General features: G+C 41.3%; 1 protein-coding gene and 1 pseudogene across 4 annotated transcripts in view; one reads left to right on the forward strand and one right to left on the reverse strand.

Annotated features, from left to right (window-relative positions):
• Window positions 1–20,294, reverse strand: part of USP48 (ubiquitin specific peptidase 48) — an 88,584-nt gene that overhangs the window by 57,920 nt on the left and 10,370 nt on the right. For all 4 annotated transcript variants that reach the window (XM_066375371.1, XM_066375369.1, XM_066375368.1 and 1 more), the window contains exons 3-7: window positions 8,828–8,948; window positions 7,437–7,593; window positions 3,604–3,731; window positions 2,554–2,678; window positions 1,923–2,031 (exon numbers count right to left, since the gene is read on the reverse strand). In XM_066375371.1, the coding sequence (XP_066231468.1) occupies window positions 1,923–2,031; window positions 2,554–2,678; window positions 3,604–3,731; window positions 7,437–7,593; window positions 8,828–8,948 (640 nt within the window). The remainder of the gene's footprint in view (window positions 1–1,922; window positions 2,032–2,553; window positions 2,679–3,603; window positions 3,732–7,436; window positions 7,594–8,827; window positions 8,949–20,294) is intronic.
• Window positions 12,029–14,164, forward strand: LOC136397219 (large ribosomal subunit protein eL8-like; annotated as a pseudogene).

Here is a 20,294-nt window from a genome sequence, read left to right on the forward strand (position 1 = left end):
CGCGACAGAGCGACGCCCCAGATGGGCAGAGCATCGCCCCCTGGTGGGTGTGCCGGGTGGATCCCGGTCGGGCGCATGCGGGAGTCTGTCTGTCTCTCCCCGTTTCCAGCTTCAGAAAAAACAAACAAACAAACAAACAAACAAGCAAACAGGTTACATCGTTCCAATGCTCACAGCTCTCCAATGGCATCTGACCTCACTTGGAGCAAAAGTCAAACTTCTGACAAAGGTTTACCAGGCCCTGTCTGAATCGGTCCTTAGTTAACTTCAGCTTCCGTCCTTCTCCCCTTGTTCGTTCACTTTAGTCACTCTGAACCCCATCTACCCAAAACACTCTTCTCCCAATTCCTGCACGGCTCACTCTATCACTTTCTATCATTTTATTTCTAATTGTAACCAACCTCGCCCTCATTCCTACTGCGTTCTCCACCCCCCTTCCCTGCTCCAGTTTTCTTCATAGCACTGATTATAGTTGATACTCTATATACTTATATTTATTTTACTGACCCTCCCTGGTCCCAACACCATTACACTGGTAAGTTGCTTTAAGGGCAAAAATGTTCTCTGTTTTGCTGACTATGGTTATCCCAACAGCTGAAACAGTGCCTAAACATGGTAACTGCTCAATCAATATTGAGCTGAATGGATTTAATTCATGAGATTAATAGCATCTCATGGTTGTGCTAAAGGAGTAGTAGGTAGAAAACATATTAAAGTATTTTAAGAAAGTTTTTTATTTTTATTTTTTACAGAGACAGAGAGAGTGTCAGAGAGAGGGATAGACAGGGACAGACAGAAACGGAGAGATGAGAAGCATCAATCATTAGTTTTTCATTGCGCATTGCGACACCTTAGTTGTTCATTGATTGCTTTCTCATATATGCCTTGACCGCGGGCCTTCAGCAGACCAGGTAACCCCTTGCTCAAGCCAGTGACCTTGGGTCCAAACTGGTAAGCTTTTGCTCAAACCAGATGAGCCCACGCTCAAGCTGGCGACCTCGGGATCTCGAACCTGGGTCCTTGGCATCCCAGTCCGAAGCTCTATCCACTGCGCCACTGCTTGGTCAGGCAAGAAAGTTTTTTAATAAGCTCTTCTATTATGCTATGTCTGTTCCTCCCTGATAACAAAGGTTTCCTCTCAGCACCTTCTCCACTCTGAACCAAAGGGAATCACTTTTCATATCAGTACATGTACATCTAAATGTACGGAAAGTAGAAATATCAAGAGACAGTGCTGAAGAACGGTCACATCGATGTAAAACCTATTCACATTCAACACATTCTAGTTCTCATTAAATGAAAACATAAATTAACCTATGGTAACAGCTTAGACTTCCTTAAAAACTCTACCACTGCCAATCACATAAGTTTTTACACATATCGTATTTCCCCATGTATAAGACTCACCCTAATTTTAGGGCCCAAACTTTGAAGGAAAAAAAAAGTATTACATAAAGTTATTGAACTCAAGTTTTATTCACCATAAAGTTCATACAACTCCTCATCACTGTCAAAACTCCCATCCATTAGCTTGTCCTCATCTGTGTCTGATGAATCATCGTCTATATATATATTTACTCGTCCTTAGTTCCATCTGTGGCATTTGAAATGCCACAACCGCTGTATAAGACGCACCCAGTTTATAGACCCCAAATTTTTCAAAAGGGGTGCGTCTTATACATGGGGAAATATGGTACATAACTTTACATATAAAAAAATCTGAAATAGCTAAAAATTATTTTAAAGTGCAGCCTGCTTCAATACTTTTCAATTTACAAAGTTTCTTCTATATTAAATAAACAGAGACACTTCATGTATAGAAAACGTTGAGATAATGAATTTATCCATTATATTAAAAAACCATTTATAATAGTATTTAACTGTTAATGAGCAGAAACAACATATACACCAAAATTGAATACCTTTAAAAATTCCGAGATACAATCTGTTAACTGTTTGTGGCCTTGGATATTTAACTCCAGTTCATAAAACTTTGATAAGAGCTTAGACTCTCTGCCACACTGATTGCAACTATAATAAAATAGAGTGATAAAATTAAGATCAAAGTGGGAAAAACAATAAAGTTCTGCTGTATTACATCCTATAAATATGGATAGAAGCACTTATTCCTTTAGTTCTCTTTCACAGAAATTGTTTATATACTTATTTTTTAGTTATTAAGAAAATTTATTTTATATATTTAGAAAATAAATAACAACAGAAAGTGATTGTTGAGGCCATATATTTTTAAGAGGTCTTTTACATTTACTCTCAGTATTCTAGCTGGCTCCAGTCTTCCTCCTTCCACTCACATCACAGTCATAAAACAAATGGCAAAAGCTCAACCAGACACATTCCCTAACACCTGGATGGGTTCAACTGTAATTACCCAGTCAGTTGTTTACATGTTCCCATAGCAATGAACTGCTATAAATATTTCAGATCCCATGATAACCCACTAAAGCTATAACTTGGAACTGAACTGAAAATCAGGTAACATACAAACACTGTCTTAGAATAAAATGTATCGTGAAGAAGCTGAAACACACTTACACAGTGACGTAAGCATATTCCCCACAAAACTGCTGTTGGACAATGTTCCGCACATCTGGATTTTTTTGTTTAGACAAAGTATCTTCCAAAAGAGACATAAAGAGCTTTGAAAATTCTTGGGCATCCTACAACACAAGTTTGGGTTAATAAAAAGAAAAGGCATATCCTGTTTTCAATTCTGATACAAAGAGTGGTAAGTTAAAGATTCTCAAAACTATCTGTACTTTGAACTTACCGTTTTAAAAAAAGGACTAGAACTATGTTGAATCAGTTTGTGCTCACATATGAACTTCAGAAAAGGGATCAAAGAAAATATATAATAAACTGAATAGTAAATAAACACTCTAATTTAAGATAGAAAAGAATAACTTTAAAAAAGCATTTCACACCTGGCCAGTGGTAGCCCAGTGGATAGAGCATCGACCTGGAATGCTGACATCCCAGGTTCGAAACCCTGAGGTCTCCAGCTTGAGCGCGGGATCGCCTGCTTGAGCATGAGACCGTCACCTTGAGTGTGGGACTGCCGGCTTGAGCATGGGATCATAGACATGATCCCATGTTCACTGGCTTGACTCCAAAAGTTGCTGGCTTAAGCAAGGGGTCAGTGGTTCAGTTTGAGCCACGAGACCCCCCTCACCCCTGGTCAAGGCAAGCAATGAACTAAAGTAATGCAACTTTGAACTGATGCTTCTCATCTCTCTCCCTTCCTCTCTCTTGCTAATAAAACAAACAAATATTTCACAACCCTGATAACCCCGGCCAGGTGGCTCAGTTGATTAGAGCATTGTCGTGACATGCTAAGGTTGTGGGTTTAATCTCCGGTCAGGGCACTTACAATAATCAACCAATGACGGCATGAATAAATGAGATAATAAATTAATGCTTCTTTCTCTCTCTCTGTTTCTCTCCCTTCCTCTCTCTCTAAAAATCAATACATAAATTTTAAAAAATTTTAAATAAAAAATAAGAAGCATTTCACTTTATTTCCTTCTATAAACATTTTAAGGAATACTTGGGTACCTTTTTATATTAAAAAAAAAAAGTTCTTACCTGCTGTTGCCCTGTGTCCAAGCCCAAGGCTTTAACAAATCCTGATGGATCAATGTATCGCCTATTACTGTTTTGCAACAAGGCAAACAAGTACTGGAGATGTTCACATATTGTTTGAGGCTCATAATCTATTTAAAAAATATTTATTTTTTTTAAAAATGGCTACTTTTTTAATGTACTTCATCTTCACATGAGAACATATAATAATTAAGCACCCTTACGGCCAAAATACACAGTGTTTTATTATAGTTTTAAAACTTCAAAAGAAACAAATTAACAATCAGGTCTTTTGGAAGTAACAAGGCAGCCACATACATCCCACAAAAGCAAGAGGACCTATGTACATTATAACAATCACAAACATGACTATAGTTTCTAAAATGTCAAAAAACACTGAAACATCCATTCCAGTAATAGAAACCATATTTACCATTCATATCAGGTGGTCAAATACTTCAACAAAATCTCATTAATATGAACTTGCCACAAACAGCAAGTGACAGGAATCTCAAGCACAGATTCAAGTTTGAATGAAGATTTTGCTGTTAAAAATTCTAGAATTTTTGAGTTGCAAATTTTAATGAGCTGGGGGGGAAGCCATGCAAATCAGAAACATGAATCTCAAGGGCTCTAGACGTGAGTACTATCTTCTGTGCCAGTTATCAATTTATTTATTGATTCTCAGCTCCAAATCCACCCAGTTCAGTGATAACAGAGATGAGTTCTGCAAATATGTCTCCCTTGCCAAGTAGTGCAAAGTTAGGTCTTATCAGCAGGGACACGGGAGGGTTCAGGCTCCTGTGGGTACGCTTGCTCAGGACTCCAGGTTCCTGCAGCCAACAAGTGACCAGGAGCTCTTTCAGCACCTCCTCTGGTAGCTTCAAAGTGTCTGGTGAAGCACTCCCTCATGAATGACCACCTTGTGAGTGACCTCCTGAGCACCCTCTCAGGTGACTTCACAGGGGGTTCCGAGGCCCAGCACCTCCGTGTGGACAGTCTCCAGCACAGACTCCTACCAAGGCATCTCAGAACACTTTCGGCATCTAGTGAGCCTCGGCAATGCTCTCTCCAAAGAGGTCTGGAACTCGGCCCCAAGGGCAGAGGCTACTCCCATGTCTGCTACTCCTGCACTGTGTCAAGTCCTGTTTAATTCTTACTAGCCAATTCCCCCATTACTTGCAATTTCCTGTTAATAATTCCCTATGCTTTCCCTGTTTAAATTATTATGTAGTTTCTGTTTCCTGGTTGAACTCTAATGGTTTATCTCTTTACTACCAATTGTGACTTTCAGGAAATCAGTATTTCATTTGCAAAAAAAAAGATAAAAATCTTACTTCCTGGAGTGCAAGGGCTTTGCAGGCTGTTAAAAGCTACTCAAGTAAGTCTGTATCTATTCCATCTCTCTTATTTACCTGTTAGATGCGACATATGATAGTATGACTTTAAAGCAAGTCATACTCTCCTGACTTTCCTATCTGTAAATTAAGGTAGTGGCTGAGATGGGAATAGAACTCAGACCCCACCATTTCCAACATAAACCCTTTCTACTACACTGCACTGTGCCTGTTGAGATAACACCAGAAATGTATGCTCTTATCACAGAACAAAGTGAAGAACTTTGGTGAAATATTAAAACTTATGTGTCTGAAAATTTTTTTTTAATTACTGAAGATAGACATTAAAACCATGATACCCAAAGAATTCTGGCCACAGTACATCATTTTATACAATATAAATTTAGTTTTCACTTATTTAACTGTCTTCTAATTGGTATATTTATACTTCAGCAAAATAATGCTAACAATTAAAAAATGATCCATTTGTATGGCTCATTCTTTCCACATACTATTAACCTAAATGTTTAATACACTATTAATTTAGAGTTAAATAGTCAGAAGTATAAAAATAGAGCTTTGCGGAAACAAACTCTCCCGAATTTTTTTAAGATTTTATTTATTCATTATAGAGAGGGGACAGAGAGAAAGAGAGAGAGAGAGAGAGAGAGAGAGAGAGAGAGAGAAGGGGGGAGGAGCAGGAAGCATCAATTCCCATATGTGCCTTGACCAGGCAAGCCCAGGGTTTTGAACCAGCAACCTCAGCGTTTCCAGGTTGATGCTTTATCCACTGCACCACCTCTGGTCAGGCTCTCCCGAATTTTTAAGCATTGTGCTGTGAAGCAAAGATTACAGCTGACAAGGACCAAGACCCTAAAGTATCACCACTGTCTATAGGCTGTGAGAAGATGTGGGGCTTACAAATCCCACCTTTTCTCACTCTGAGCCAAAGATATTAGCATTGTGCGCAAATCAGATCATATAAAAGACAGCACAGGATTTACAGATAAAAGCAAGAGTCAAAAATTCCCAACTTGGAGCCCGAGCCAGATAGCTCTGTTGATTAGAGCGTTGCCTGATGTGCCAAGGTTGCAAGTTCGATCCCCGGTCAGGACACACACAAGAATCAACCAATGAATGCATGTGTAAGTGGAACAACAAATCAGTGTTTCTTTTTTTCCTCTCTCGCCCTTCCTCTCTCTCTCTAAAATCAATTTTAAAAAATAGCTCCCAACTTGAAGCTCCAAAACCTATGTAGTCGTAAGACACTCACTTCCCTCCATCCCCCACACCGAACCTTGAGAAAGAGAAAAATCTGGTTTATTTCATGAAAGTTCTACCTCAAAGAGATACTATCTAAAAACAAACAAATATAAGTTAGAAATAACAATACACATACTTGTGCATGAAAGAACTAAGTAATTCCAATAAGAACAATCTAAAACTGATTCTGCCTAAATTTGCACATTAGTGGCTGATTTTGCCAAGGTTAATGAATTTAATCTTAATTTTAGAGGTTATCAACTACCAGGAAATCAGCTTATCTGGGGTTACAGTGAAATATTTATTAAAATACTTCAATGTGCCTGACCAGGCGGTGGTGCAGTGGATAGAGCGTCGGACTGGGATGCCGAGGACCCAGATTCGAGACCCCAAGGTCACCAGCTTGAGCGTGGGCTCATCTGGTTTGAGCAAAGCTCACCAGTTTCAACCCAAGGTCGCTGGCTCGAGCAAGAGGTTACTCGGTCTGCTGAAGGCCCGCGGTCAAGGCACATATGAGAAAGCAATCAATGAACAACTAAGGTGTTGCAACGCGCAACAAAAAACTAATGACTGATGCTTCTCATCTCTCCATTCCTGTCTGTCTATCCCTCTCTCTGACTCTCTCTCTGTCTCTTTAAAAAAAAAAAAAAAAAAAAAACTTCAATGCAACAAACTAGGCAGAAGCATACTCTTGCCTGCCTTACTAATTTTTATCTATCACTAGAAATTAATGGACTATAATCTCAGCATATTGCTTAGAGCCCTGGTTGGCAAACTGCGGCTCGCGAGCCACATGTGGCTCTTTGGCCCCTTGAGCATGGCTCTTCCACAAAATACCACATGTGGGCGCTACGTCAATAAGGAATGTACCTGCCTATACAGTTTAACTTTAAAAAACTTGGCTCTCAAAAGAAATCTCAATCATTGTACTGTTGATATTTGGCTCTGTTGATTAATGAGTTTGCCGACCACTGGCTTAGAGGAGCTATAACTGTAAACTACATAAGAATAATCAAATGTATTTCCTTCACTTTAATATTGGTCATTTTGTATATAAATGATAAATATACAGAAAAGAAAATCATGTTGAATCCTGACAATGTTTATGAAAAACCTAGAACCATGCCTGGCATGTAAGAAACACTCAAAAGTACATTTCCTCTATTTGGTTGGTTCAGAGTGATGTAGCTGGCAATATATTCAGAAGTAAGCCCTTCCCACACCATCCCCACCCACCTTTCTCTTCCTGGATACCGTCTCCCATCATGTAGTCACTACAGGTACTTGGACATAAGTATAGGGCCTGCCGAAGCTCCAAGTTGAGAAACCAGACTTGAAGAAATGTGTTGACATAACAAGTAGCCCCAAGGTTAGTGAGGCCCACAAATGAGTTCTAAGAAAATAGAAAATTTACAGTTAGCAAAATCAATCTGCCTTTCAATTTAAAACATTTTTAAGAAATATTTTTTAAATTTTAGATTAAAAATTTATTAAATCTGTTTCAACCAACATGGTATAACCACCTTCAGCCTCTCTTGGCGAAGAGCAAGATATCATTTTGATGAAAGCTCCACCTGGGTTGACTACAGAAGTGAAAAGATGGAGAGGGGCGCCCAGGGGGAGGGGCATGACGAGGGACAAATATACGGGGTTGGAAATGAGTTGACTTTGGGGGATGGGCACACAACACAATCAACAGTTCAAATGCTATAGAAATATTCACCCAAAATCTATGTACTCTTATTGATTAATGTCACCCCATTAAATTTAATTTCTAAGTAAAAAAAAAAAAAAAAAGAAGAAGTGAAAATATCAGGACAGCACCATAGCTCATGCCTAATCTTCTAGTCACCTAGTCTCTCCTTTCCAGCCATGCATATCTAAAATGAAAACTCGAGAAAAGACCAGTTTTGAACATGAGTACAAAGGTTTTTGATTTGTTGTTTTCCCTGAACTGCTAACATTCAGAAAAACGACAAAGTAAAACTTCCCGAAAAGTTCCCCTTCACCCTACATATTAGGGAGATGGGAGAAAAGGGGAGTTGGTTGCAACTTTTTCCGAAGATAAGACTGAGGATTCTTGAACTTACAAAGGATCATTCTTTTTAAGTAGAGAAGATATCTATGCAGCTGACGATTTTGTGAATTTTGTGAATGCTAGGCTTTATGATTAAAAAATATTAACGTGTACTAAAACAAAAGTGAAACTACTTGTCATGTGTACAATATATAAAAATACAAGCTCAAGAAAGCAAAGTAATATCATTATGGAAGAGTGTTCCCTTGATTTACCACCTACTTTAAAGAGACTTAAAGAGTTCAAAATAAAACATGCAACGTTAAGGCAAATATAGAACCATTTAAAAAAACCTGTTTAAACTAGAATTATAATTGAAAGGCTTGCTGGATTACACAGCTACCTCTTTTAAAGCAGATTAAGAACTGTTCCCATTAAAAAAAAAATTGTTCCAATTCAAGCAGTTTAAGAGTCTTAAGTCCACTACTAATCTTAAAGTTGCACAGGTTACCTGAAATTAGTAATGGTTCTGATCATAGGCACAAAACCAACCAACCAACCTGCCAACCACAGAAACACCATATAAAATCACTTAAAAATGATGGCTTACCTTTTTTCTCCTCTCACTATTGGGATCATCAATATTATGAAAACTATTTTCATCTATTTCTCCTAACCAGATATGCTCACCAATCCCAACCAAGCAATTCGGATTTCCTTTGCAGTTTCGTCTAAAAAAAAACACACACACACACAAAATAATTTAACTTTAAAAATACCCTAATTCCATGATAAGAAAGATTCAAATTGAAACTACAATGATGCACCACTTAAAAAACTATTTCTTATCTATAAAATTAACAAAACTGAGAAAGTACAACACCACATTCAGTTTGTGAGGCTCACTCAGTTTGGAAAACAGAACTCACTTTTTCTTTTTACAGGGACAGAGAGAGTCAGAGAGAGGGATAGATAGGGACAAACAAGCAGGAACGGAGAGAGATGAGAAGTATCAATCATTTTTTTGTTGCGACACCTTAGTTGTTCATTGACTGCTTTTTCATATGTGCCTTGACCGTGGGCTTTCAGCTGACTGAGTAGCCCCTTGCTTGAGTCAGCGACCTTGGGTCCAAGCTGGTGAGCTTTTTACTCAAGCCAGATGAGCCCGCTCTAAAGCTGGTGACCTCGGGGTCTCGAACCTGGGTCCTCCACATCCCAGTCCGACACTCTATCCACTGCGCCACTGCCTGGTCAGGCCAGAACTCACTTCTCGCTAATGAGAATGCAAACTGGTAGGACTCTTTTTTTTTTTCCCAGACACAGAGAGAGTGTCAGAGAGAGGGATAGACAGGGACAGACAGACAGGAACGGAGAGATGAGAAGCATCAATCATTAGTTTTTCCTTGCGCATTACGACACCTTAGTTGTTCATTGATTGCTTTCTCACATGTACCTTGACTGCATGCCTTCAGCAGACCGAGTAACCCTTTGGCTCGAGCCAGCGACCTTGGGTCCAAGCTGGTGAGCTTTTTGCTCAAACCAGATGAGCCCGCGCTCAAGCTGTCGACCTCGGGGTCTCGAACCTGGGACCTCGGCATCCCAGACCGACGCTCTATCCACTGTGCCACCGCCAGGTCAGGCAGTAGGACTCTTACAGAGAGGAATTTTGCAGTCTCTTAACAAATCTACATACATATACAGCTAGCCATTTCATTTCTAAGAACTCACCCTGAGATACATTGCCAACAGTGCAGAAACACATGCACTGGGTTATTTCTTACAGCATGTTTGTAAATGTAAACTTCTGGAAATAAATCAATGACCAAACATAGGGAACATGGTACACACATATAATAGAGCACTATGCAAGTATAAAACAAAAGCACATGAATATCTCTATGAACTGAGGTGGAGTAACTTCTAAGATATATTAATAAGTAAAAAAGCAAAGTGCAAAATAGTATCTATAGTATGCTATTTTGTGTGTGTGAGCAATAAGAACCAGAAAAAGGATAAAGCAGAGACTAATAAAAGTGGTTACCTACTGAGATAAGGGTAAAAATAAAAAAAGGAGGGATGTGTGACATTGTCCCATACACTGTTGTATTCTGGGGCCACATAAATCAGTATTCAGTCTCTCTCTCTCACACACACACAGGCAATAAGAACGGGGAGGGGGGCCCTAAACTCAACACAAACGTATTTCAATTGAGTAGCATATCCACACTGAAGGGCGGCACTCACCCAAGCAACCCTAACAGTCATCACCAAGTTTTTAGTAGTGTGCCTCAGCTAAAGACAAAAGGAACAAATGTCAAACTCTTAATAGCTTCCTTTTCACAGAGACATGAATTAACAATTCTGAAACAACTTTCTGTACATTCCACAACTGAACAAAAAAGTAAATATAGCCTGACCTGTGGTGGCACAGTGGATAAAGCGTCAACCTGGAAACGCTGAGGTTGCTGGTTCAAGGCACATATGGCTTACCTGTCAAGGCACATATGGGAGTTGATGCTTCCTGCTCCTCCCCTCTTCTCTCTCCCTCCCCCCCTCTATAATGAATAAATAAAATCTTTTAAAAAAAAAGTAAATATATTGGGGACAACGGGAACCAAGTTTTAAAGGGCAAAGTTACAAATAAGAAAGGAAGAATAAAAGAAACCCTGCAGCCCTGGCTGGTTGGCTCAGCGGTAGAGCGTCGGCCTGGCGTGCGGGGGGGACCCGGGTTCGAGGGTTCAATTCCCGGCCAGGGCACATAAGAGAAGCGCCCATTTGCTTCTCCACCCCCCCCCTTCCTCTCTGTCTCTCTCTTCCCCTCCCGCAGCCAAGGCTCCATTGGAGCAAAGATGGCCCGGGCGCTGGGGATGGCTCCTTGGCCTCTGCCCCAGGCGCTAGAGTGGCTCTGGTCGCAGCAGAGCGACGCCCCGGAGGGGCAGAGCATCGCCCCCTGGTGGGCAGAGCATCACCCCTGGTGGGCGTGCCGAGTGGATCCCGGTCGGGCGCATGCGGGAGTCTGTCTGTCTCTCCCCGTTTCCAGCTTCAGAAAAATACAAAAAAAAAAAAAAAAAAAAAAGAAACCCTGCAGTACTGATTAGGAAGATGTCTTATGCAATAACATTTTTAATTTGGAAAGTTTAATAATTCCAAATAATTTAATAATTCCTCATAATTCTTATGAGGGAGCTGCTTCTCCTGAAGCCCTCTCCTATTTGATTTGGTGACTATTCTAAGTGCCTGTAAGGAAATGTCTTAAAACCTCCTTTGGAAATAGCAAACTATGACTATATATGCAATGAAAAGGTGATTGTAAAGAATTAAATAAGAGAAGGGAAAGAGCCTCATTTGGTGCCTAGGACAGATCAGGGGTTCAATAAATGGTTGACTGTTTGGAATATCATTACTTCCATGGCAATTCTCTGGAATTATTGGACAGTAGCTAATTCCTGTGATATAAGAATAAATACTGCCTGACTAGGCGGTGGCGCAGTGAATAGAGTGTCGGACTGGGATGCGGAGGACCCAAGTTCGAGACCCTGAGGCAGAAGGCTAACTCATGAATCTTAATACAGAGGGTCAGGTTAGGGTTGTCAGATAAAATACAGGGCAATAGTTACTTAAATTTCAGATGGATGACATTCATACTAAAAAGTATTTCTTGTCTATCTGAAATTCATATTTAATAGGGAAGCTTAAGCGGAATAGCTTTTTGTCAGCTGGGGGCCTAAAAGCAATAACATGAGCACACCTAGCAACCACATATTGACTTTTAAATATTCCCCACTTGAAGAACCTAGGGCTCCTGGGAGAAATGGCTGTTGCCAAGGCTGGGCAGGGAAAGCACAAAATAAACACGGACTATACTGCTATACCCAAAAAGTAAAGGTATACTCAAAGAGTGATGGGGACATGTTAAAAGGAGAGCTTAAAGGGGCTCCCAGTGGCCAAAGCTGGAACAAACGAGCAACGAAATAAGTAGTAATAGGATTATAACCTACAGAATAAAGCAAGAATCTATGTGAGATGGGCCTGGAGCCCTGAGGTCGCCAATTCGAAACCCCAGGCCTGCCCAGTCAAGGCATATATGAGAAGCAACCACAAGTTGATGCTTCCCGCTTCTCCCCCACCTCTCTAAAAAGTAATAAACAAAATCTTTTTAAAAATCCTGATAAACAATATATCCAAATAATGGCAACTACTATAGTCAGGGAATAAAAAGGAGAAACAATGTTGTGATATGTAACAATATCATTAGTTGAAAAGAGGAAGGTATAAAACAGTGTTTAAAAACAGGTATGACAGCCTGACCAGGCGGTGGCGCAGTGGATAGAGCATCGGACTGGGATGCGGAAGGACCCAGGTTCAAGACCCTGAGCTCACCAGCTTGAGTGCGGGCTCATCTGGTTTGAGCAAAGCTCACTGCAAAGCTCACTAGCTTGGACCCAAGGTCCTGGCTCAAGCAAGGGGTTACTCAGTCTGCTGAAGGCCCCCGGTCAAGGCACATGTGAGAAAGCAATCAATGAACAACTAAAGAATTGCAACACCCAATGAAAAACTGATGATTGATGCTTCTCATCTGTCTATGTTGCTGTCCCTGTCTATCCCTCTCTCTGACTCACTCTCTCTGTCTCTTGTAAAATAAATTAATTAAATAAAAAACAAAACTGGGTATGGCAATTCTCTCTTCTGGAGGCCCAAGAGGTGGTAAACACCTAAACTCCTAAAATCCCTGCTTGAGGAAAAGGCCCAAGAATCATGGCATTGGACAGGACATCCACCTCAAAAGGAACCTCACCTGCTTTGTTAAATGGCCCCACTACACTTGGCCATGTGGCAAAGTTCTATTCTCTAGAACAGGGGTCCCCAAACTGGGGCCCCCTGAGGCCATTTATCCGGCCCCCGCCGCACTTCTGGAAGGGGCACCTCTTTCATTGGTAGTCAATGAGAGGAGCACAGGATGCATCCTGGAGTACTGTATGTGGCAGATGTGGTGGCGCCGCAAAGCGCAGCATCACTCATGTACAGTACTACTTCCAGCGATGCGGGACGCACGCGTCATGGCTCCGGAAGCACGTCATATCACTTGTTACGGCTAGCAGTGACAAATATGGAACCAGACATTGACCACCTCATTAGCCAAAAGCAGGTCAGTTTGTTGATTTAAATTTACTTGTTCTTTATTTTAAATATTGTATTTGTTCCTGTTTTGTTTTTTTACTTTAAAATAAGATATGTGCAGTGTACGTAGGGATTTGTTCATAGCTTTTTTTTATAGTCCAGCCCTCCAACGGTCTGAGGGACAGTGAACTGGCCCCCTGTGTAAAAAGTTTGGGGACCCCTGCCCTAGAAGAATCTCAAAGTGCCGCCTGCCATTAAACAGTTCACCCAGGCCTTGAACCGCTAAACAGCTCCTCAACTGCTTAAGCTGGTCCACAAGTACAGACCAGAGACGAAGCAAGAGAAACAGCAGAGATTGTTGGCCCGGACTGAGAAAACAGCTGCCGACAAAGGGAATGTCCCCATCAAGAGGCCACCCGTCCTTTGAGCAGCGGCTAACACTGTCCCCACCCTGGTGGAGAACAAGAAGGCCGAGCTGGTAGTGATTGCAAACGATGTAGATCCCAGAGAGCTGGTTTTCTTTTTGCCTGCGCGGTGCCATAAGATGGGGGTTCCCTTCCGCATTATCAAGGGGAAGGCCAGGCTGGGGCGTCTAGTGCACAGGAAGACCTGCACCACCGTCGCCTTCACACAGGTTAGCTGGGAGGACAAAGGTGCTCCTTAGCTGGTGGAAGCAATCTGGACCAATTACAACGACAGCTATGATGAGATCCGCCACCACTGGGGAGGCAATGTCCTGGGTCCAAAGCTGATGGCTCGTATTGCCGAGCTGGAAATGGCCAAGGCTAAAAGAACTGGCAGCCAAGCTGAGCTAAGTGTGCACGGTTGAGTCTTCTGTACATAAAAGTAATAGTAATAAAAATTCTCCTTCAGCCAGTGTATTAAGTTTGGGGTTGAGAGTGATTTACCACATTGCCAGTAAGAAGTTTGGGATGGTGGCAAGTACATTTTCAAACCAGGGCCCTTATTTATCAACCACAGGGCAGAACTACTATGTGAATTGTTTTGTGTGCTGGTCAGTTTTAAAAAAGCTTATCTTAAAACTGCTGCTTGGTCATACATATTCTTGTATACTCTGAACCAAGCCTGGTTCAATCAGTTGACCAGCTCACTCAGAAAGAAAGGCATGTGTGTACCAGTGACTTATTTATACTAACAGTACATGACTCAACATAAACAAACAAAAAAGGAGTAATAAGCCTGTTTGTTTAGATAAAAGTATACGTTTTAAACAGGATACCACCATCTCTGAGGAGGTTTCACCTGGGTACTTGTTAGTTCAGGCATGGCCAACATATGGCCCACAGGCTGGATCCGGCCGCGTAATGAGTTTATGCGGCCCACAATTAAATTTTTAATATTCTCCGCTACTTTAAAATCTCAGCTACTCAGAAGCGGAAGCATCTTTGATTATTGGAAATCGAGATATTTAAGAAGATAGTGATACATGGAAAAGAATTCCACGTGTGACTAATCTAGGGTTAACTTCCAATAATTTGTCAAATGGATTTGCAATACTTACTTTTTAAAAAAATTCCATTATAAAGATTTACAACTTTTGTACTCGACTGTATTCTATATTAACTGTTTGACGTTTAGCGGCGATGTGAAACCCACATTCTTTTAGGTGGAGTTTGCTGGTGTGCACCCAAGGTCAACAATTCGTTATTTTTGTGGTCAAGTGTGCTGAATCAAGTGGCATTGTAGCATAGACAATAGCTGCAGTTGATAACTGAAAATGTGCCCAGGCTGTTTTTAAAACAAAATAATTGTTTTATTTGCAATATAACCCCTTCAAAGCTCATTCTATTAATTAAATATTGTTTTGATTGATTGTGATAGTTTAGATATTTATACAGTATGTAATTATATTTTTATTAAAATAATATTGTATATTAAATTTTTTTCACTCACATTTATTCATAAACAAATTACATAATAAAATTTTGTTTACTTAAACAAATCATTTTTGTATTTAACATTTTTTAATTTTAATATCTCGTCTGGCCCGTGAAAAAAGTTTTCTTTCTAATCTGGTGCAGCGGCAAAAACTGTTGGCCACGTCTGTGTTAGCAGCAAATAAAGAGTAAAAGGCTTTTGCCTGACCAGGCAGTAACACAATGGACAGAGAGTTGGCCTGGGAGGCTGAGGACCCAAGTTCGAAACCTCGAGGTCACCGACTTGAGCACAGGCTCACCAGCTTGAGTGCAGAGTCGCCGACTTGAGTGTGGGATCATAGACATAACCCCATGGTTGCTGGCTTGAGCCCAAAGGTCGCTCAAACAGGACAGGCACAGCATCAGTAACCTAGTCAAGTATCCTCCAGAGTGTGCAGTTGCCACCCTCCCCCGGCAGCTATCCTGGCCCCATAGCTGCTCTTTCCTTTGAGAAAGAGTTCCAACCAAGGTTGGGAGATACTTCACCATAAAGGTTTATCCTTTACATCCTTCTAAGATCCCAGCTATAATGAAACATTTGGCAGTATTAAAATGAACAGTTTCAGGCCTTGGCCAGTTAGCTCAGTGGTAGAGCATCAGCCTGGCGTGCAGAAGTCCAGGGTTTGATTCCCAGCCAGGGCACACAGGAGAAGCGCCCATCTGCTTCTCCACCCCTCCCCCTCTCCTTCCTCTCTGTCTCTCTCTTCCCCTCCCGCAGCCAAGGCTCCATTAGAGCAAAGTTGACCTGGGTGCTGAGGACGGCTCCATGGCCTCCGCCTCAGGTGCTAGAATGGCTCTGGCCGCAATGGAGCAATGCCCCAGATGGGCAGAGCATCGCCCATGGTGAGTATGCTGGGTGGATCCCAGTAGGGCACATGCGGGAGTCTGTCTGACTGCCTCCTCACTTCTAACTTCAGAAAAATACAAAAAATAAAATAAAATAAAATGGGCAATTTTATCCAGTTTTCAATTTCTCAGGGAAGATTAAAAAAAATCCCCAAAGCAAATAACCATTAAATCAGTGGCAGTAAGTCCTCTAGTAGAAAATACAGCTCATCGCACAGTTTCAAATATCACCATAAGGCACCCTACCAGACCCCTAAAAAAGATCCCTAGCCTATCCTCACTTTCATCATCATAATTTCAAGTTGAAGAGGGGGGAAAAAATGGGAAAAACTAGTTCTCAAATTCTGGTATTGTCAGCCATGAGATATATATGGTTCATCTTCATGGATCATAAGTTTTAAATAATAATTAAAAGAAACATTTTTATTAAATTAAGTAGATTATGGATTATGAATTTTAAGCTAAAATTTGTAATAGAATAAGGAAAGGTTAAGCTATAGCAGATATTAGATCATAAGGTAAAGTCCTAAAAACGCAACCAGTGTAAGAGAATAAAAAGTTCAGAAACAGACAGGCCCAATTACATATGGTAATTTAACATGCAATAAAGGCATCCAAATCAGTGGAGTAAATATAGAACTTTTAATAAACGATGGCTAGGACAACCATGCAGCTATCTGTAAAATTGGACTCACTTCACAGTGTACTTCAATACAAATTCCAAATAGGTCAAAGACGTAATTGAAACCACAATAACATAAGAAAACATCAGAAAATTTCTTTATAACATTGGTATGAGAAAGGCCTTTCTATGATTCAAAATTCAGAATCCATAAAAGGAAATATCTTCAATTTCATAAAAACTTTCTGCATGGCAGCCCTGGCCGGATAGCTTGGTTGGTTAAAGCATCATCCCAAAGCACAGAGGTTGCCAATTCAATCAGGGGTCAGGGCACATACAGGAACAGATGTTCTTATCTCTTGACCCTTTCTCTTTTTTAAAAAAGCTTTATTTATTTATTTATTTATTTATTTATTTATTTATTTATTTATTTATTTATTTTAGAGCGAGAGAGAGAAGAAAGAAAGATGGGCGTCGGGGGCAGAGCAGGAAGTATCAACTCACAGTAGCCGCTTCTGTAAGTGCCTTAACCCAGCAAGCTCAGGGTTTTGAACTAGCAACCTCAACATTTCAGGTCAAGCTCTACCCACTGTGCCACCATAAGTCAGGCTCTCTCTTTCTCTAAGATGAATAAAATAAACACTAAAAAAAAAAAAAACTTTCTGTGTGGCAAACAAATCCATACACAAAGTTCAAAGGAACAGTAACAAACTTTTTGCAACTCATATCACAGAAATAATCTCTTAACACTTGAAAAGCTCCTATAAATTCATAAGAAAAACTACCAAAATGGGCAAAGAACAACAGGCAGTTCAAAGAGAAAGATGAATGAAAACATGTTCAATCTCTGTCCTTAGAGGGATGTAAAACGAAACTAGACAGAGACACTTCATTGTCTTAACCAACAGGGCAGTCTACCAAGCAGCCTCTGCTCCTTCTAGAGACTATGTTAATATCCAGGACCATGTAACAGGCTCTGAGGAAGGAGTTGTGAGCAAAAATGATACATGGAATTCAAAGGCAAGCATTTAAAGGTCTGCACTGAAAACCTACAGAGGAACTAACAATGTTTCAAACTGTGGCTGCTACTTTTGATATCCAAGTGACTAGGAGGAGGCAGCTTCCCCCTTTCTCCATTCACCCTGTGCCTAGTTTATTATAATATTCACGTAGCTTGGGCCAGATATAAACCTTTGTTGTTTTAAGCCACTGGGATAGGGAGTTATTTGTTCCCACAGCAAAACCTAGCCCCACTCTGACTGATATAGCTTGTCTTGACTATCAGATTGGCAAAAATCCAAGAAGTCTGACAAGGCCATGGAGGAAATGGCAATCTCTCATATAATATAATATACTAGTGAAGCTAAAAAATGAAGTGATCTCTCTGAAAAACAATTTCCAGTATCTACTCAAATTACCCTTGCATTTACTCTTGACACCCTGTAATCCACATGTATATTTACTCTATAGATTTAACTGCACATATGCAAAACAATTTAAAATGGAAGTTAATTTATTGAAACACTGTTAGTAACAGCAAAAGACTGAAAAAACACCCAGTGTCAATACATAGGGAACTAGCTAAATGATACAAAGCAAGCAAGCAATGAACTAAAGAGAAGCAACTATGAGTTGATACTTACCACTCCCCTCCTGCCCCATAAAAATCAATAAATAAAATCTTAAAAGAAAGTAAAAAGCAAGCAAGACTAGAAGATATCTACAATACATACATTCAACAAAGCACTTATACCCAAAATAAAGAACTCCTACAAATCAGTAAGATAGTCAGAGGCAACAATGGGTAAGAAATTTAAACAAGCACCTCACCAGAAGATACACAAATAGTCGAATATGGAAGAGGTCAATTTTACTGGCCATTAGAAAAATGCATATTAGCCTGACCAGGCGGTGGCACAGTGCATAGAGCATCGGACTGGGACGTGGAGGACCCAGGTTCGAAACCCTGAGGTCGCCAGCTTGAGTGTGGGTTCATCAGGTTTGAGCAAGGCTCACCAGCTTGGACCCAAGGTCTCTGGCTTCAGCAAGCAGTCACTAGGTCTGCTGTAGACCTCCCTCCCCCATCAAGGCACATATGAGAATGCAAACAATGAGAAACTAAGGTGCCACAATGAAGAATTGATACTTCTCATCTCTCTCCCTTCCAGTCTGTCAGTCCCTATCTGTCCCTCTCTCTGTCTCTGTCACACACAAAAAAATAATAATAAAAACAATTTAGCCATTTGATAAAAAGTAAAGTAACATAAAGATGAATCTGCCCTGGCAAGGTAGCTCAGTTGGTAGAGCATTAGATCATTGTCCCGATACACCAACATTGCATATGATACCCGGGTCAAAGCACATCCAAGAATCAACCAATGGCCTGACTGGTGGTGACACAGAGGATAGAGTGTCAACCTGGGACTCTGAGGTCACAGGCTTCAGTGTGGGCTCATTCAATTTGAGCACAGGCTTGCCAGCCTGAGTGCAGTTCCCGACTTGAGCGTGGAATCATCAACACAATCCCATGTTGCTGGCTTGAGCCCAAATGTGAGAAGCAATCAATGAACAATATAATGCAACTACAAGTTGATGCTTCTCATCTCTTCCCCTTCCTGTCTCTCCCTCTCTCTCTCTTTCCCTTCCTGTCTCTCTCTCACTCCCTATATTAAAAAGGAATCAGCCAGGCCCTGGCCGGTTGGCTCAGTGGTAGAGCGTTGGCCTGGCGTGCGGAAGTCCCGGGTTTGATTCCCGGCCAGGGCACACAGGAGAAGCGCCCATCTGCTTCTCCACCCCTCCCCCTCTCCTTCCTCTCTGTCTCTCTCTTCCCCTCCTGCAGCCGAGGCTCCACCGGAGCAAAGATGGCCCAGGCGCTGAGGATGGCTCCTCGGCCTCTGCCCCAGGCGCTAGAGTGGCTCTGGTCGCAACAGAGCGACGCCCCGGAGGGGCAGAGCATCGCCCCCTGGTGGGCAGAGCGTTGCTCCCTGGTGGGCGTGCCGGGTGGATCCCGGACGGGCGCATGCGGGAGTCTGTCTGACTGTCTCTCCTCGTTTCCGGCTTCAGAAAAAAAAATACAGAAAAAAAAAAGGAATCAGCCAATGGATGCATAAATGAGACAACAAATACATGTTTCTCTCTCTCCCTTCTTCTCTTGAAATTCAATTAAAAAAAAAAAAGATGCTAGCCTGACCTGTGGTGGCGCAGTGGATAAAGCGTCAACCTGGAAATGCTAAGGTTGCCAGTTCAAAACCCTGGGCTTGCCTGGTCAAGGCACATATGGGAGTTGATGCTTCCTGCTCATCCCCCCTTCTCTCTCTCTCTCCCCCCTCTCTATAAATAAATAAAATCTAAAAAAAAAAAAAAAAGATGCTAGCCTGACCAGGCGGTGGCGCAGTGGATAAAGCGTCAGACTGGGATGTGGAGGACCCAGGTTCGAGACCCTGAGGTCGCCAGCTTGAGAGCGGGGTCATCTGGTTTGAGCAAAAGCTCACCAGCTTGGACCCAAGGTTGGTGGCTTGAGCAAGGGGTTACTCAGTCTGCTGAAGGCACACATG

The sequence above is a fragment of the Saccopteryx leptura genome, chromosome 3, assembly GCF_036850995.1.
Source record: "Saccopteryx leptura isolate mSacLep1 chromosome 3, mSacLep1_pri_phased_curated, whole genome shotgun sequence".
NCBI classification, from domain to species: Eukaryota; Metazoa; Chordata; class Mammalia; order Chiroptera; family Emballonuridae; genus Saccopteryx; species Saccopteryx leptura.